This window comes from Fringilla coelebs (genome assembly GCF_963513975.1).
Source record: "Fringilla coelebs genome assembly, chromosome: 23".
In the NCBI taxonomy this organism is placed as follows: Eukaryota; Metazoa; Chordata; class Aves; order Passeriformes; family Fringillidae; genus Fringilla; species Fringilla coelebs.
The window spans coordinates 1630520-1649482 of NC_140049.1; the positions used below are offsets into that span (position 1 = coordinate 1630520).

General features: G+C 50.8%; 1 protein-coding gene across 10 annotated transcripts in view; it reads right to left on the bottom strand.

The window, feature by feature from the left end:
• The window catches only part of ANKS1A (ankyrin repeat and sterile alpha motif domain containing 1A), a gene marked incomplete at its 5' end in the record, with an annotated part of 73000 nt that overhangs the window by 18506 nt on the left and 35531 nt on the right, over positions 1-18963 (bottom strand). For all 10 annotated transcript variants that reach the window (XR_014616708.1, XR_014616709.1, XR_014616710.1 and 7 more), the window contains 3 exons: positions 3415-3521; positions 7193-7259; positions 17346-17911. Coding sequence is in view for 6 of the 10 variants with exons in the window: in XM_084220638.1 (XP_084076764.1) it covers positions 3415-3521; positions 7193-7259; positions 17346-17911 (740 nt within the window). The remainder of the gene's footprint in view (positions 1-3414; positions 3522-7192; positions 7260-17345; positions 17912-18963) is intronic.

The window sequence follows — 18963 nt, forward strand, 5'->3', positions numbered from 1 at the left end:
GGAAACTTGAAGGGAGTAGAATTTCTGCAGACACAGAGATGTGGCCCAAAATGCAGAGGTGGAAAGAGAACTCCAGTGTTTTGGAAAGCTAAGCTACCTAAACTCATCTTTTATCACCCCTTTCTTCCCTCAACCAAGCCAAAGGATTACACAATCCAAGATCTGTGTAGACTTTGGTCCCTTCCCAGGAACACGTAGATGGACGAGGTGCTCCAATGTCACGTCACATCCATGTCCCAAAAATCCTGCTGACTTGTGCCAGCAATACCCACCCCCGAGTGAAGCCAGTGCTTGATCAAGACAAGTTTTGTCCCAGATGCAGAGCTGGAGTTCCCAGGAGCAGAGAGAAGGCTCCAGAGCACCTTTCCCTTCCACAGCACAGCCTGTGAGACACTCGTGGCTCCCACTGTCACCTGCGGGAGCTGTGAGTCCCTGAGTCCCTTTCAGCTGTTGGTCAGAAGACCCCAAGAGGAGCAGGACCCTCATGATCTCCCTGCTGCCCACTCCAGCTGCAGCCTGTCCAGTGAGGCAGCCAGCACGTGGCTGGAGCACAGCTAATCCCCTAATCCCCAGTTCCTGGAGTTCTGAAAATAACGGAATTATTATTTTTGGAAACAACACATGTTTCTGCTTTCCTATATTAACATCTAATTAAGAAGCCAAATATATTTACAGAGCACTTTTCAAACTCCCTTTACACACAGTGTGCTCATGAATCATTTCCCTACCTGGGGGTAAAGGCTCTTGTGACATGGGGCATAGATTAACACAGGAGCCAGCTGAAAATATCCGGGGAATCAGAAATTCCTGAAAGCAGATCCGGCTGCAGTACAGGCCACCAGAGTACAGCAAGCCCAGCACCTCCAGTCTGAGTCTCTTATAACCCTGTCCCACACTGGGGGCAAACAGGGAACTTTAAACCCTGGTTCTCCAGTGAAGAACAGCACCAGGCACCCTGGTGCCCTGTCAAACTGTTTTAAACCCTCCTCTGAGTTGTTATCTACTGCAGGCTGAGTATCTTCCTCAGTAATTAAAGGGCTCTTTTAGGACACTGCCCTGCTCTGTAGCTACACAATCTCTGCACACTGAACACTCTTCTCCTGCAAAGCTCCTGGTTTGCCCCCAAAAAGCTCCTGGGGATCCCAGAGCAAAGGGAACATCCTGGCACGCCAGAACACCCTGTAGCTCTCTGAGCAGGGAGCAATGCAATGCAAAATCCTGCACAGAAAACACGTGTTTTCATATCAAAATACTCCAATTTCCTAGTTTAGGCTACTAAAACTTAATTAACCTCATAACCCACCTGGTGATTTGCAAGCCATTACCCAGCGTTCTTTGGACCCTGAAATATTGAACACAGGGAGGCCCTAAGAGGGACTAATCCTTTCATAGAAACTGTTCAATTTCAGGAAATTAACACTCTTAGTTTGGAATATTCTCTGTTAGAGACTGGAAGGGGCAGCCAATAAAGCAATGGTGGTTGTGCAGAGAAGAGGACTGGGCAGCCCAACACTCAGAGCTTGGTGTCCTGAACCTCTGCTCTGCCCAGCTTCAGTGTTCACAGCAGTTTTAATAATTCATCCAAAAACATCAAAAACACCACTAGAACCAAATTAACTACCTGTTCCTCACTTGTGCTCTATCTGGAGGTTTTGCTCCCTCAATACCAGAAGCTGAAGGCAAGGAACAACACAGAGGGAAAGATTCTAAATAATTCAACTTTCCTGATGTGCTAATGTATTAGCTTGGAGTTCTCAGGGCTGGGATGAACGGATTTAAAGCCAGGGTTGGCACGGGTGCCAGGGTCAACTCCCTAGGAAAGGAGATAAGCAGCAAAATGGAAATCAGCTGTGGTTTGCACAAAATCTTTGTGAAATTATTTGACCTTTTAAATTTAAGAGGAATGAGCAAATGAGTGTCCCATCCCCTGAATCCAGCAGCTCCAACTGCTGCACTGGGAGCAGCCACCCAGCACTGGACAGGGGAGAAAAACATCCAGCCATGAAGAGAGCAAATCCTACCACGTACCCAACACCACCACACAGAGGGACACACTCAGGAACCTTTGCTACTGGAGTTTTGAGCTTAGTGGGGTCCATCACACCTGGGCAGGCAAGGGAAAGGTGCTCTATCTGCAGCTGCTGGGTGAGAGCTGCCACCAACCCCACAATGATCACAGATCCCTCACCAGGAGATCCCAAGAGAATCTACAAGGTTATTTCATTTAAATTTGTTGTACCATCTCCAAACAGAGCCAGCACACACAGGGATGCTGAACCCTCACACATCCCTGGCCAAGAGTCCACTGGGGTTTGGGACAGGCTGGGTGGGACACGGGGTGAAAACCACAGCAAACCCCAGCTCTGGAGGGAAGTATTGGCCCTGCCAGGGGAAGGGAAAGCAAATGGCCTGGCTGCTTGCTGTGGAGACCAGGAGGCACAGCTGGATAGACCCCACAACATTTATCCTCCTGGACAGGTAATTTTTTAAAGTATAATTACACCCTGCCTTTAAGCAGCCCAACACATGCTGCTCAGGTGTGTGCCTCCTTGAGCCTCCATCCATGCCCTCTCCTGCATTCCTGTCTCTCTCCAGCTGCTCCTCATACCCTCCCCACCAGTGGTGGCCACTGTGTTCCCAAACCCCCTCACTCAGCTCACATCCTCCTGGTGTCACCTCTCTGCACTGTCCCCAGTACCAGAGATGTCACCACTCCCGTTCCAAGGCAGGATGCTGCATTAGCCAAAATGACTTTTCCAAGGTTTACATCCATTTTTTGTTATTTGCCAAACTTAGAGTCCACATTCAAAAGTATTCCTTTAAGCCATGCAGGGAGAATCCCTCCTGCAGCACCAAGATTTTCCCTCCTTGCAGTTCATCCATCATTCCACACGAATTCTTGGATTTTTACACCGAGCTGCTTTAAGTTTCTAGACACTGGTTATTAAAACCCCTCAACCCTGAGCATTACCATGTCGTCATCATTAGGTTTCAGAGCCAACAGTGTCAGTGCAATTAGGTACAGCTCATTAACATACTGCCTGCATGCTCTGAGCAAGTACAGTTCCAACAAGAGGTCTGCTGCCTCCTTCACAGCCCAGAGCACAGACTGCTCAGGGCTTCCATCAAAACACCAGCGAATTTCATTTCCCATTTCTGGAGTAAATTGGACAGTAAAGACTTAGCGGGCAGATGAAATAAAATTTTAGCGAGAAAACCAATAACACCTAAATTAAATGCAAAAACCCAACATAACCCTCATCTAATTCCTTCTGCCCAACCTCCTACACCCCCCAACACCATCCTGGCGGGCGGCAGAACCCGGCTCTGCTCGGTGCCCACTCGGGGCATCGGCAAGGTGGGAAGCTTTGGCCAAGGCATCCCCCCGAGGCCGGGGTCCCTGGGGGCACTCACCAGGAAGCGAACATCATCAAAGCCATTCAGGAGCAGCTTGCTCTCGTACTGCTGCAGGCCGATGGACTCCAGCCACTCCCCGACGCTCTGCTCCAGCATCCGCGAACCTGACGAGAGAGGAATCGGCAGCCGCTTGAACAGGGAGAAACCGTTCAGGCGGTAGCAGCGGCACTCTGAGGAGGACAGATGGCATTGCCACATCATAGTCATTACCATAAAGAAACTCAAAAAATTATGCTCAGAGTACAACAAATCAGCGGGCAGACAATTCCTCTTGTGTGCACAGAGCATGGACAACGAGCTCGCGCTGCCTCGGCGGGCTCCGGGTGCAAATCTGTGCTGCAGTTCACACTCAGAAAAGAAACTCCTCGCCCGGGCAAAGATTCAGAGGCGCTGCTGGGGCGCTGAGATCACAGGCACTGCTGTCAGGGCTCGCGAGTTCCTCGCCAGGCAAGCACATGAAGCCCAACCCCATGGGGATGCGGATCCACTCCTCGGCTCAGCGGAAGGGGGCGGGAGGAGAGCAGCAAACTTCCACCCGAGGCATTCCCAGGCAGTCGCAGGTGCGAGGGAAGGAGCGGAGCTGTGCCAGTCCTCTCAACCACACACCTCTGGACACAGCCCCGGCTCAGCGGGGAGCACGGAGCAGCCTGAGAGGAAACAGCTTCATGCAGCCGAGCCAGCTCGGACACGGTGGATGCTCGGGAAAGCAGCAGGAGCCCAGGCAGAGCGGCTGTCCGCGGGAAGACACGCAAGACAAAGGAAGCACAGACTGCAGCAGCGGAGAGGAAGGGCTTGTGCTCTTCTTCCCCAGCAGTCCTGAGAAAGGCAAACCATGGCAGGGGCTTCGTCTCGTTTCTGTGTTATGGGGACTCGTGTCCGGCAGCCCTGGCTCTGTCATTTACCAGCGATCCGATTGCCTGGCATTCCAGCACGCTGCCCGGACCTCTTGGCATTCCAGCACGCTGGCCCCAGAGAGCCCAGCCCCACCTCTGCACCGTGTGACAGCACAGCCAGGACGGCTCTCACCCAACACTGCTGGTCCTGCCAGGTGTTGGGCACGCACCTGGATTTGCCCTTTCTTCATTTTCTTCAGTTGAGAGCAGCTGCCGCATGGAGCCCCTCACTCAGACAGGGAGCAGCTCTGCAGGAAGGAGGCATTTCGGTCCCCTGCTTCCGAGCCCACAGCAAAAGGAAAAAAGCAAATGCAAGCACACTCTCTCCTCTTCCTGCAGCAGCTCAAGTCCAAGCCATGCCCTGGCACCTCCCCCTCAGCCTCTGATAAAGGAGATTCCTCACAACACCTATGGAAGCCCTGGCAGATGAGCTCTCCCTTCCCTCATCCCTGGAATGAGTCCAGTGACTTGTTACTCTCCTCTAGTAAAGCTCAAGACCTTAAGTATGACCAAAAAAAAGTTCAGAGATCTCCTTTTCATCAGAGAATTTGCTATGCAACACAGGCAGATTTCCAGGCTCCCTGGCACGTCTGTTTCCAGCATGGATGCAAAGAAAAGGATGATCAGGAGACCCCCGTTTGCTTCCTTTGAACCTTCAGGTCAGCTGAAGCAGTTTGGTACCTTCCAGCCATCCCTCCCCACTGTGCTGCAATGGCTGCACACGCAGAGCTCACGGTGTCACCTGCAGATCCCTGGGGGAGTTCCTGCTGTCTGCTCCCGGGGTTGCTCCTGTGCCGGTATTGGGAAGCGCCGGCCGGTCCTTCCAGTGCACGCGGCAACGCCGAGATCACAAAAGGCTTCTCTCTCCCTGCCCTGAGCCAGCCCAGGCTCCGGGGCAGCAGCTAAGCCCGGACTGTGTGCCAGGAGCTCCCGCTCGCCAGGTCTCCATCCTCCCCTCCATCCTTTCCCCCGCCGGTCCCTGCGCTCCGTCGGCTGCGGCGGCGGCTTTGTCTGAGCCGCGAGCCCCTCGCTGTCCCTCCCTTCTCCTCATCCTCTCCCCCCTCCCAGTGCTCCCACCCGCCGGGAGGGAGGCAGCGGCTCCGGAACTCTCCAGTGGAAATCACTGACTCCTCAATATTTACTCGATGATGGACAACATGGCTTGGGGGTTTTAAAAAATGATGTCACAGGTTTGCTCCGACAGATCCAAGTGATTTGTGGCTGGCTCAGAATTAATTTATCAAGAGAGAGGTGAGGAAGTGCTTGCTGCCTACCACAGCATTCCTGGGAGCTGTCGGGGTATTGGCAGAGGGAATGAAACCACAGCAGCTCTTTCTCCTGAGCTCCCGAATTTAATTTTTAAAATTATTTACTCTATTCAGCCTTGCAAGTACCTGTAAATACATTTCTGCTTTCAAAAGGAAACCTACAGTAATACCAAGCGCAGGTTCTCTTTTAACAAAACCCTTTCAAAGTCATGACAAAATGAAGAGAGGGAAGTAGTTGGAGGGAGGGAATGGAGGAGTTTCCTTTAAAAACAGAACAGACATCTAAAACACCCCAGGCTGAAAACTAAGATGCCCCAAATACACCTGATATTTGTGTGTTACAAGGATGATACAATAACAGAAGAATCACAGTACTTGTGCCCCCTGGGAAGATCCTGATCACAACTTCTGGCTGAAACAAACTCCTATTTCTCAGCTCCATCCTTCCCCTTATGCTCCACATTCTGGGAATCCTGCCTTTGAGAGGCTGGCAGAGGGGGAACCAGTGGGCAGAGCTGGAATGTCAAGTGCATTCCTAAAGCTGTGGTGCCTCCTGCAAGACACTTCTCAAGTCCCACAGCACAGAGAGAAGAGGCTGCACATGAGGGATCCCAAACTGAGTGTGACAGAGCACAGCCCATGGGAAAACCCCTGGCTGCAGGACAGGGCAGCTCCTGCGCAGCAGGGCTGCTCCAGGGCGCCCACCTTGCTGAGCACTGCCTGCACAGCTCTGCAGGAGCCCTGGCTCTGCCTCTCTCCTCCATGTCAGAGTTTTCCCTGCTGCTATTGATCCATCACAGCCTGAACTGGTGCGGGGAGGGCTGTCAGAGCAGGGAGCAAACCCACACAGCTTCAACTCCTCTGCAAAGCCATCTGATCCTGGCATGCAGAGCCTGAATCAGGCTAAACTCCCACTGGGAACAGTGGGTTCCTCCCCACCTAAGCAAAAACCTGAGTGACAAATGGATATGAGGTGAGCTCTGTCACAGCCCGTGTGAGCTGTGTGTGCAGATCTGTATTAGCATCTCATCAGGAGGAGCTCTGCCCATCCAGAGTCAGAGCTGTTCTGCTGCAGCAGGCTGGAGGTGAAGGATTTAAAAGGACAGAATCCCCTGTGGTGGCAGCTCTCCAGCAAGCCTGAGTTCAGCTTTTGCTCACGACTAAAGGCAGAGAAGGGAATTCACATTTTAAGTGTCCTCCAAGAGCCTTGTTCAGTGGGTACCAGCAGGTGCACCTAGAAATGCCCAGTCCCTGAGGCACCTGGCAGATCAGCCACATGCAAAGGGCATGGCCCCCATGGCACCCACACTGACCCACCACTGGCACCATCCAGCCCTGCCCAGCACAGCTCCTGCCCTCAGGGAAAGAGCTGGGAGGGAAACCCTGCAGCTGCATTCTGTAAAATTAAAGGACTCTTCCCAAGGAGTGTAGAATTAAAATTGCTGGCAGCAGCATTGAGCATCATGTGGGAACCCAGGGCTGCTCCTCCTGGGCCAGAGCATTCCTCTCCCTCCCAGAACCAAAGCAGGTTAAAGACATCCCCACACAGGAGCCAGCACCCTGTTTGTGTGCAGAGCACAGCCAGGACAGATAGACACATGCTGAGTACACTACCTGAGATCCTGTGCTGCTCCTGGGAAAAGTCAATGCCTTCGCCGATGGAACTCATGATCTTTTCAATCTGGAAATAAAATAAAAAAAAGCATGTGTTACATTATTAATAAAGCTTCAGGAAAAGGTAAAAGCAGCTCAGGATTTCACTTCCCACGTGACAGCTGAAGAAATCCAGGAAAGGATGTTAAGGTATCTCTGAGCTAGAAGAGGTACCCTGAACACCCTGCCTGGGTAGGTCTTTGTTGGGATGGATGGCTCAGAAGGGATATGGAGAGGTTGAGGCTCTGCAGAACCTTCCCTTCCACAACTTGCCAGTGCCTGGAAATAAAAAGCTTCAACAAAAGCAACCCTCTAGAGCAGAGCCTGGGGGTGAGGAAGGAGCCCCAGACTCCTCCCTCACCCTGTAGGAGCACACAGCCCCCTACACCAGCAGTGAAGCTGCAGCAATGCTGTCACCCACTCCCTTCCCAGCAAGCAGACTGGGAGCTCAGCTTCCCCACACTCTGGTTTGTTGGGCATTTTTGTTTTGGCTTGATTTATTTTTCAAACCACCTCATTTCCCAATGCTATGCATGCATCAGGTGCTTCCAAAAGGTTTGAAAACAGATTGTGTGGGATAACAGCATCACAGGGCAAATGCCTGAAGGACCCAGGAGAGGGAGCAGGAGACAGCTCCATCAGCTCCAGACAAACCCCAGGCAGTGAGGAAGAAAAGGTACAAACTCTCCTGGAACGGGTCTGAGTCCTCTTAAGAGCTGCATAGAAATGGCTGCATTTGCCACACACACAAAAGAATAAATTAATACAGGCTAAAATTCCCAGTGAACTTTCAGGAGACTTCCTTAAATGAGAAGAGAAACTTTTCAAGCAATTCTTGAGCAGAACTTATAAATTGAGGCCTCCAATGCAGTGGTGCAGAGGGAGAACTGACAATTCCCAGGTTAGTTTGTAAGAAGTAAGACAAACTGCAGCTCAGCTGGTCAGTTCAGACCCAATACTCAGCACTGAACTCCTCTGTTGCCCAAAGAGAAACACACTTGAGAGGCTCAGGGCTGGTTGCCTACCCCAGTCTTCAGTCTATAACTGAGCAGGAAATAAAATTTAAGAAAAAAATGCCTCCAGTAAGATTCCCAAAAGGAAATCTCCCAAGCAAACACCCCTGTGAGGCATTTCTGAGTGGCTGCTGCTGAATGCAAAGTGACTGGCCACAGAGTGGGGGAATAAACCTCAACTCTTACTCAACTTTTTTTCTCCTGGTCATTTAAGGACATACTTGGGGAAGGAGTCCAAGTTGCCCTGGATTTCACCCCTGGCTGCCTCTGCCCTGCCTGGCTCCCAGAGTGATGCTGTGTTTGGTGCAGCTGCACGACTCCTCACTGCTGTGAGGAGCTCCTGGGGATGCTGCAAGAGGCTGGATCTGACTGCCATGCACACTCAGGGGCAGCTTGGAGCTGAGCTCCACCAGAGAGGGGTTTTGGTGAAACAAAAAAAGCTCTTACAAGGCTCCTGTCAAGGCAGATCTGCAGGAAGCCTCTCCTGCAGGGAGCAGCAGGCACTGCACCTGGCAGGGTTAAATCTCACCAGGGACCAGGCAGTGCTGTGAGCTCTAACAGAGCTTTTAAGGATGAAGGTCCTCTGCTCCTGGAAAACCATGAGGACGAGCACCTCTATTGGGCCTGAAATACAATTAACACCCATTGACTGGGTTTGATTTGAAAATCAGCCTGGGAAAACAATCTGAAGCTCCAGAAGTTTGAGGACATTAAACTTTGCAGATTGGTGTCCATCAGTTCCAGGACAAGGTACATACATCTCTGAGCTGGGGCTGCTCTTCTACCTCGTCTGGGAATCTCTAGCTGGATTCAAATTGCAAATTAACTCTGAGGCCAAGTTCCTTTGTTTCCATCGTGCTGCTCTCTCCTAATCTGAGAGAGACTTGATGCTGTCCAGGCTCAGCCCCCAGCACTGCCAGCTCTGCAGTCCCAGCACTGCCTTGAGGACTTGCAGGTGCCTCTGAAGCACTGAAACACCCACGACCTTTTCCTCAAAAGCAGGGAATTGCCTTGTGCTATATAAAACTGAATGGAAATTAAACAATCACAAGGCAGAGGATTACCTTTCCCAGCTCTCCTTTGCCAAGTGCTGGTCACAGTTAGGCACAGTCCCAGCTATTACCATTACTGCAGAGGGAAATCCTGCCCTGCCCTCTGCTCTCCACCAGAAGCAAACACCTCAAACAGACTCACACACCACTTCAAACAGAGGTTTATGGCTGACCAGCTTGATTTAACTGTGAGGAGGCTGCAAAGAGAAGTATGAGGGGAAGGACAAACCTAGAGTGGGAACCACTGCTTTACAGCATCCCCATCTTCTGCAGCCTTTCCTCAGCTGCACTCCAGCATGGACACGGGGCTGAAGAGAAGATACCTTGAAAATAGCCTATGCTACAGTTTTTTAGGCTGTCCTTTCCCACTGGTTAATTATTAAAATACAAAAATACCATGTTTAAATATAGTGCTGCAGCTCAGACTTAGTTGTAGCCTGAACACTCAGTTCTGATTTGTTTTGGCTTAACCTGTATTTTTCCACTGAAGCACCAAGTGCCCATCTCTGGTTGTGCTGTGGGGTTGGTTTGGGGTGGGGATTTTATGGTTTATTTGTTTTACAGCCACAGAAATAAAGCCATAAAATGCTCCCGCCTTCTAAATTAATACAACCATATCTGTTATCCCAGATGCAGAGGGGCAGCTGGCTCCACGTGGGTCAGTGAGGGTGAGCCAGGGAGCCCTCAAACCCCACCAGGGAAGGAGCAACTCCTGCATAGCCAAAGTACTCTGGGAGAAAGGAGAGGAGAGTGTCCCTCATTAACCCCAGAGCAGGAATGTGCCTGGAAGGAGCTGTGGAGCAGGATTGGAGCTCTTGGATTTAGTTTCAGATTTGCCTACATTTGGTGAAAGATACAAATGCCCCAAAAAAAGGAGCTGGGTGTGGCTGAGAGTCCAGCTGGGGCTGGGGCGAGCTCTTCCAGGCAGGCAGGGAACATAGCAACTGGCTAGTGACTCCAAAACAGAGCCTGACTCAAAACAAACCATCCTGAGCAGAGTTCTGCTAACAGAGGAACAGGCATTTGTTTGCAGAAGGCCAGCAAGGCCAAGCCAGCCTCGTGGCACGCTGAGGTCTGTCCTGCTGCAGGACAGGAGGCATTTCCACCCCAGAGTCCTGCACAGTAATTCCCCAGCTCACAGTGCTCGTGGCAGGAGCAGCCAATGGCTCCTTACATGGGCAGGATGTCTCCTCTTCTCTGATCCCAGCCTGCAGGAGCTACAGGGACACAGAGCTGGACAGGTCCCACACCTGTGTAGAGGGCAGTGACCCCCCCTGTCCCCAAGCTCACACAGTGCCCTGCAGAGGCTCTGCTCCACAGCCAGCCCCATTCCATGCCCTGCCCTGATGGATGCCAAGCCATGTTTTCCATTCTGATCTCTCCAGCTTTTTTTTCCCCAGTCACTGCTGAAGTTTGAAGCCAATGAATCCATTGAGACTGAGGGCATTAAACCAGCCCTAGTGCTTTTGTCCCCAGAATAAAGAGCTTCACACAACACAGGCTGCCCACACTCAGGGTAGGAGCCTCATTTGGACAGCACCAGACTGGCCATCACTCTGTCAGGGTGACACTCACCCAGTCTTGGAGGCACTTGATGCTCCTGGAGCTTTCTGAAAGGGGCTTCACATAAAACCTCACCTTACAGTCACCACCACCAGTGCAAATGCAGAAATTTGTTCTCAGTCTCTGCACGCAGCATCAGAGACTGCCAAGGACACAGCAAGGTCACCCTGAGAGAATTAAAATCACAGAATCCTCAAACACTTTGGGTTGGAAGGGACCTTAAAGCTCATCCAGTCTCACTCACTGTCATGGGCAGGGGCACTTTCCACTATCCCAGGGTGCTCCAAGCCCTGTCCAGCCTGGCCTTGGACACCTCCAGGGATGGGGCAGCCACAGCTGCTCTGGGCATCCTGTGCAAAGGTGTCCCTACCTCAGGAGTAGATGTCTTCTGCTTCCTCTGTGGCCCCTTCCCAAACTGGCAGCTTAAAAATCAGCAGTGATTCCTGAGCACCAGAAGAGGACCTGCAGTGCACCTGCACAGGCCTCAGACTCTGGGCAGTGAAGTTACTCAAATAAAGGTCTGTAATTAAATAAAACCACACAGAACCAAGCACACACTATCTGCCATATGGAGGGCATTAGTGCACTATAATGACACCCTGCAGCAAAAGTATAATTAAGAATATAGCAGGATTCCCATTATAAATCCTTATTACTGAGGGTTCATAACCTACTGTACAAACCTGCCTGGGGCTCAGGCTCAGCACACAAGAGCAGCTCCAGCAGCAGATTTCAGTCTCAAAAGCTACTTACAAAGTTGGGTGGAAAGGTTATCAGTCTTTTAAATTTCTGCAATTCCAGGAGAGCAAGTCAGGAGTTAAGACTTCATTATTTCCAAGCTTTAAGAACTGGGGGATGGGGCAGATTTGGTTCTATAGTTTCAAACCCCTCTGAGCACAACAAACCCCCCAGTGATGATGTGAGCACCCCCCTCACAGCCCAGCAGGTCAGCTCTAAATCACTGACATTTCCATTCTGTACCCATAGCACAGCAAACTTCACATCACTGACTGATACTGAACCCCTGAAGGAGGAAGGGAGGCTGCTCAGACTCAGCTGGGATATATCCTGGAGCAGAAAAACAGCAGGATTGCAGCATCCACCAGCATGTCTGAAAGGGATGGAGCAAGAGTGGGATCTGAGATGATACCTGCTGACTCCTTAATACAGGTACAGATCTGCAAAATTTGGATTTGGGCCACGAATCTCATTTCTAGGTCGGTGACAGCCCATAAACCACTCCTGGTTCAGTTTATGATGCTTCAGCTTCTGTTCTCCCATTGCCATCCCATGGAGCACATGGCTCATATTTCACTGCTCAATATATTCCATGTCTCCAAAAGACACCAGCCTGTATGAACTCAGCATAACAAACACCAGAGGCCTGGAAAACATAATGCTCCATTTATTAATTCAAAGCTAAACTGCACCAGGCAGTTGTTCACGGCACATTTGAGCACTCAAACCCAGAGCTGCTGTGCTCCATCCTCCCCCAGCAGCCTTCCACAGCACAGAGACTTGCTGAATTTATTTCAAATCATTCTGCAACTGTTCACCAGTGATAAAGGCAAACACATTTTCTGGCTTAATATGGTCTCTGAGAAATTCATTTGGATGGGGACCAGGGCCTGTTGCTTCACGCCACTCTCCAGCCTGTGTTTTTGTACAAATCCCAAAGTTACAAATCCAAACACGTACCAAAAGGAACTCATGGTATAAACTTGAATTTCACAACAGTGTGTGATGGATCTGCAGTATCACAGCCCTCCAAATATCAATGTTGTTTTGACAAACAGCAAAATCAAACACTGACATGATCAAGAGAATGGCCAAATGTAGCAACACATCTGCCCACAGCAGGGAAACAACTGGACAAAGGCTACTCTGAGTCACAATAAAAAAGGCAAACCCCCCAGAAAGGCTTGAATCAATTCACTGTCTTTCCATATTCCTGCACCCTAACACAAACCCCAAAGCAACATAAGGCTCTCAAGCAAGGCTGGCTCTGGCCTGTGGGACAGAGCAGTGAAGCTGCTCCAGGCTGGAGAGATTTAAAGACATTTTTTAAAATAAAAGCCTCAGAAACGCTGAAAGATGCGACATAAAACGGAAGAGAACATAATGAAGGACAGGATTTAGTAAGGACACTGCGGCCGGACATTTCTGTTCCTGAAAAACAAAAATGTCCCCAAAACGCCAGGGATCACAAGGCTGTTACATAACCCCAGAGCACCCATCATTCTCACAAGAATCAAAAGCTTCTGATTCACAAATACTGAGTTCACACACTTGAGGAACTGCCAGAAACACACACAGAGGTGGATGGAGCTGCTCTACGGGCAAATGTCACCAACCCTGTGTCCAACCCCGGCTGCTGGAACAAAGCATGCCTGGTCTTTACACCGGCCTTTCAGCACACAGGTTTTCCTGTAAAACCAGTAAATTGTCTTACACTGCCTTGGATTGGCTTAGTTCCACATTGGCTCACGATTCCAACAGGCTGGGACTTTGCAGCACATTTAAAAATGGTGGAAACACAAAAGCTTTCACTTCAAAAAGTTCATCAGGCCGGAGGAAATCTCACCACTGGGGGCAAAGAGAAGAGATTGGACCTGAGGGATGATGTAAGAATTCCTGACCTTAGCACAGGAAAACCAGGAGGAAACATTGGGATCTGGAGACAATAGAATAATCAGCCCAATAATTAAGCTGGTTAAGACCCTGCTGGCCGTGCTTGTTTAGCAGAATCAAAACCAAAAATACTGACCCCACTACTGCTTCTGGCCTAAAGAAAAGTGAATTACAACTATTTCAGGCAAAGGGGGAGCTGGAATGTGAGCTGAGGGCAAGAGACACGCAGGGACAATTGAAGCCACCCTGCCTGGTCCCACCAGCCAAACCCAGGGCAAGCTGAGATTTGAACACCTGAACCAAGAGAATAAATGAAACATTTTAGGAGGCAGAGCTTTTTTACACCGTGCAATTTCACCAGGCACAAAACCAGCAGCTCTTCCTGAGTAACAAGGGGAATATTTGCATTTTCTTTCAAGGGTGCTGGCTGGCAGCTCTGAATTTCAACTCCTGGGTGTTTTAAGGCAGTGGCAGGTTTTGCATCAAAAGCTTTCCAGAAAGTTTCACATTTCAATGCAAATGTTGTTAATCCTCCACAGTGAGCCTGTAATTAAGACACTGATTCCACAGGGTACTGCAGCACCCAACAGTCCAGACAAGGTTTAAAGGCACCCACCCACAGCAGCCACAACCTCCATCAAGTTCCTTCCCAGCTCCAAGCCTGAGGTGGAAGGCACCACAGATGTGCCATCTGCTCCTGGCATCCATCCTCAGGGGACATCAACAGCCCCAAAATGGGTCAGGAACTGGTGAAACACCACATCCATGGTCACTGCAGATGCAAAGCATTCCTTTCACAGGAGACACGAGCACCACTGCAGTTAGTCATCAGAGATGAATGTCCAGTGCCATAATTAGCTACAGAATATTCATTAGTTCTTCAACTAATTCATTTAGGAGAAAAAAAAAAAAGTGGTAGACTGTGCACCTCCTTTTTTCTAAAAAAACCTGAAGTGATGTGCATGTTTTATTCAGTTCCCTACATTTTTTTGGAAGGATGTTTAATCTCTTCCTAGGAGGACTTAGGTCAGAACAGAGAACTACAGCCTCATTTTGTGAGATGGGTACTGGAACCTCCAAAATTCAAATTCAGCATTGGAACAGATTGACTTGACAGCAGGCAGCTGGAAGTGGAGGATGTCAGGGGATTTTAAGGGATGTCAGGAGCCAGGTCTCAGGCTAATTCCCAGCAGCTTTCCTTGTTCTTTGCCCCTGATCATTTAACAGATCGTTTTTCTTACCAGCACCTACCAGGCAGAAGAGCAGCCCCAGGCCTTGACTGCAGAATCCCTGCTCAGAGCCTGGAGCATGAACCAGGCTGAAGGGCAGAGCAGGAAGGCAGAGCAGAAGCAGGTTAATCTGCCCTGAAAAGGGGGCTGGGGGCCAGAGCCCCCCTCCCTCAGAGATGCAAATCCAGGTTGTTCTGTACCAAACCCCCTGAGAGCTGCTGCTGCCCCACTCATCCCTGTCTGCTCAATACTCATGAGCCAATGATGAAAACCAAATCCATCACTTCAGCCCACAGACAGGTTTGGAAGGATTCAAATATTTATGCTGACAGAGTTGTATCCCCTCACTTGCCTCCTTGCCCCCACCCTGCTTCCCACCAGAGCAGGACTGAGCATTTTCACTCCTCACCCCCCTGGGCAATACCTGGATGTTGGATGTGAGAGTTTCTCTGCCTTGCTCACACAGAAGTCCCACCTGACAGCAGCTGCAGGGGCAGCACCTGTGCATTCCACTCCCAGCAGGGAGCAGGGCTCAGGAGCAGATGGGACATGGGCTGAAGGGCTCCTGAACAGCACAGAGCACAAAGCAACACCCTGGGCCAGCTCCTTGGCACAGGGGAGCTGCAACTGGGAACAGGGATGAGCTTTGCCAAGTGAATAATTCCTTCCCCATCCCACCCTTTTGGCAAAGCCAGCAGCACCTTCCACTTCCAACAAAGGGCATTGGCAGCGCTCGGCCAGGGCAAGGACGTGACCCTTTGCTCACCAGCAGCAGATTTTCTGCTGTCCCCAGTCTGCCACCACAGCCCAGAGCAGGGTCAGCTCAGGCTCTGCTGCAGATCTTATCTGTCCAAGGACAGCACAGAGCCCTCCCCAAGCCCCTGTGCCCTGCACAGACACACCTACTGCTGGCCAGGCCAGCAGGCAGAGTCCTCAGATTGCTGGGAGAGCTGCACATGGATCACCTCCCTCCTCAGTCACCTGCATAAAGGCCATTAAAATTAACAGAATAATAGAAATCTGCCACTGTTTCCCGTCAGCACAGAGGGAAAGCCAAACCATTGCTAAAAGGGGTGGCTCAACAAGGTTTATATTGCCCTGGTAAATGCAGAGGCTGCGAGTTGCATCCAGTTGTGATCAGCTGCATTATCCCATCCAGGGAACTAATTTAACACACAACCACAGAACTACATTTATGTTTAAATCTCACTGATGCCATTATGACCAGCCAGTCTTTTAAAAAGTGAGACCTGCCACACTGCAGACAGATGTGAATTTTTCACATTCTTTCTGTGATTTCCTCACCTAAACATGAGAGGAAGGAAAAGCAGATTCCTCTCCTGGGGCTTGTCCGGTTGCCTCAGGGGAAATGAGGGATTTGTTTACAGGCAGGAGGAAGCAGCTCTGAGGGTTCATCTGAGCAGAGGAAGCAGAGGCAGTGCAGGCAGCTCAGCACTTGACCTCTGCTACCAATGCACTCGTGCCAAAGGCTGCTGCCCTTTCAGTGTCTGCTGCAAACAGCTCAAATAAAAGCACAGGGAATTATCCAGCCCTTCTGCTGCAGAGCCTTTCCCTAAGCCATGGTACAACTGACCTGGGCAATTAACAGTGAAGCCTCTACAGCCCAAGCAGCTGCAGAGGAAAATATCTATTTGGCAACCCTGAGAACCGGCAGGGAGTGAGGGGGAGGGAGAGAACGGACTGAGGGATGGATTCTCACGTTGCTTTTAGCATCTCCAAATACCTCCCTCTTCCCCAGATGATAATTTTCTCTCTGAGTTAGGGCTGGAGAGGCAGCTGAGCATCAGCCAGCGCAGGGGCACAACCCTCCCCCGGGCTTCCACGCCCGGCACACGCAGCTCCACACCCCCAGCACCACGCCAGGGCTTTTAGTTCCTTTTCAGAGTACAAAGAGTGGTTCATCCGAGCTTATCTCTTCTGCAGCCCCACTTCTCCCAGCACAGAATCATCCCCAAAGAATGTTTCAGTAATGCTGCGGTGCTGAATTTCAGAGGGACACTTAATCTTGCCCCAGTGGCTCTCCAGGGCCAACTTTCTGAGCATGAAATATTTAACTGTCCGTGGGTGTCCGATATGATAATAAAGTGACTGCTAACCAGCCGCTGAAATGAGCGTGTGAGGAGGAGAGCAGGAGCTATCAAATACACAAACCAGCCTAATTGCTGTCTTCCTTCCATCCCCATGAACCCCTGGGCACTGCTCACACTCCCCAGCAGCAGGGACCCAGCAACACAACACAACACTTCCAAGACATTGGGACGATCAACAGGGAAGAACTGGAAGGAGGAAATCAGGAGAAAGGTTGGTGAAGGGCATTGTTATCAAGTATTTCTCATTTTGGGGATGCGAAAACCTATCTGGCTTGCCTAAAAGAAACCAAGCCCCGTATTTGAGCAAAAAACTTTGAAACTGCTTGCAATTCTGCTACTCTTTTGGCATCTAACACCTTGCAGACTCCCAGGTGAGCATGTGCCTGTTAATGCCTTGTGAGAGTTAGCGGAAGCAGAAGAACCCACCCAGGACCCCTGAGGGCAGCATGGCAGAGGGGAGCTCCTGCTGCACAGTCATTCCTGGCACAGAGGCTCTTTAGCAAGCTCAGCCTTACCTCATCCCACTCCGAAGCGAAGGATGGGGACTTCTCCAGCCGCTTCTTCCCGGTGCTGCAGTTGGAGAGCGATTCGCTCCGGCTCCCCATGGCATCGTCCTCCGTCGGGGAGCAGGTCAGCAGGTCAGAGTCCGACTTGGACAAGCTGCGGCTGAGTTTGAGCTCGGCTTTGGGCTTGCTGCCCGGGTGGGTTCTGCCCACAGCTCTGTCCCCCTCTGGCTCAGCACCGCCGGGGTGCTGCGGCACGTGGGGCGTGACCGGGGCTGCGGGATCCGCCCGGCTGACGTGCTGCACCGTGGCGTACACCACCGTCTGCGTGGGGTCCGGGGAGCTGCTCCGTGCTGGTCCTGATGAGGCTAGCTCAGCATCCTCCAGCTGCATAGCAGCGGGGTGGCTCGTGGCTTCTGTGTCCCCCTTCTCTGAGGAGGAAGCGAGCCTGAAAGGGTCCTCGCTTATTTCACAGATTGGAGAAGAGCCGTGGAGCAACCCTGAAAACTGCTCTGGCACCTGGATGTCCTGGCTCTCGGCAGAGTCCTGGCTGCGGCCGCCGCTGCTCCTCCTGTGGTCTTCAAGGGGATGAAAGCGGAGAGGAGGGGGAAATTAAAAACATGGAAGAAGCAGCAACAAAATTCCAGCTCTCTCCCGGCTCTCCCCCTCAGCAAGGGAGGGAGAGATCTAAAGAGAGAACAGTTCCGTATTGTTCCGCGTGCTCAACTTGTACCCAAAGTCATGGCATTTATGAAATTCCAAACACTGGCCCGATTTACGCAATCTGGCAGCTCTCCGTGTTTTTTATTCCTGTTAACACTAACTATCAGGCCTTGCTATATAAGGCCAAGAGAAGTGCTAACTATATCCTGCAGAGAGAGCAAGTGAGGTGGGAGCAGCAGAGACGGAGGCTCCTGGAACATCTGATCCCTTTCCATAAAGGCCAGAGCGTTATTTAGAGCCGCGCGCCCGGCTCTTGGCACGGGCTGCAGGGTGGGAAAACGCCTGGACTGCAATCGACCTGAGAGTTCCAAAATCCGCTCCCAAAAAAACCCGCTGCTTCCCTCCCTAGTGGCTTCCGAGTTTAACCTCTCCTCCCTGCTCAGGGGAGAGAAATAAACAGTTTATGCAAGGGAAAAAAAAGCTTGAGCAAAAAGTCTCTTTTGTGACAAACTGAGCACGGAGTGGTCAGAGCTGGTGGAGCGCTGGCTACCCCAGAAATGTGACACTGGTTCCCAGCTACTCCTGTCCCAGCAACCTTAATATCAGGTACCAGGGTCCTGCATAAACCATGAAGAATTGGCTGATCCCAAGTGCTGAGCGTGCACACACACACAAACAAACTTGCACTCACCTTTGTCACAGCTGAACAAGCATTTCAACTGCAGAAGCAAAACTTTGTCAAGCCAACAAGTCTAACTCTGGTTTCCTAGGATTCCTTCACCCTCTCAGCATTGCTTGTGAATTTTAACTGCTTCCATTTAGAAAGAAGAAACTCTTCTTTTGCTGAAGAGTTTAGAAAGAAGAAACTCTTCATTTAGAAAGAAGAAACTCTTCATTTGCTGAAGAAACTCTTCATTTGCTGAAGAAACTCTTCGGCCTGAGAACTAAAAATTGATGTTGCAAAGGA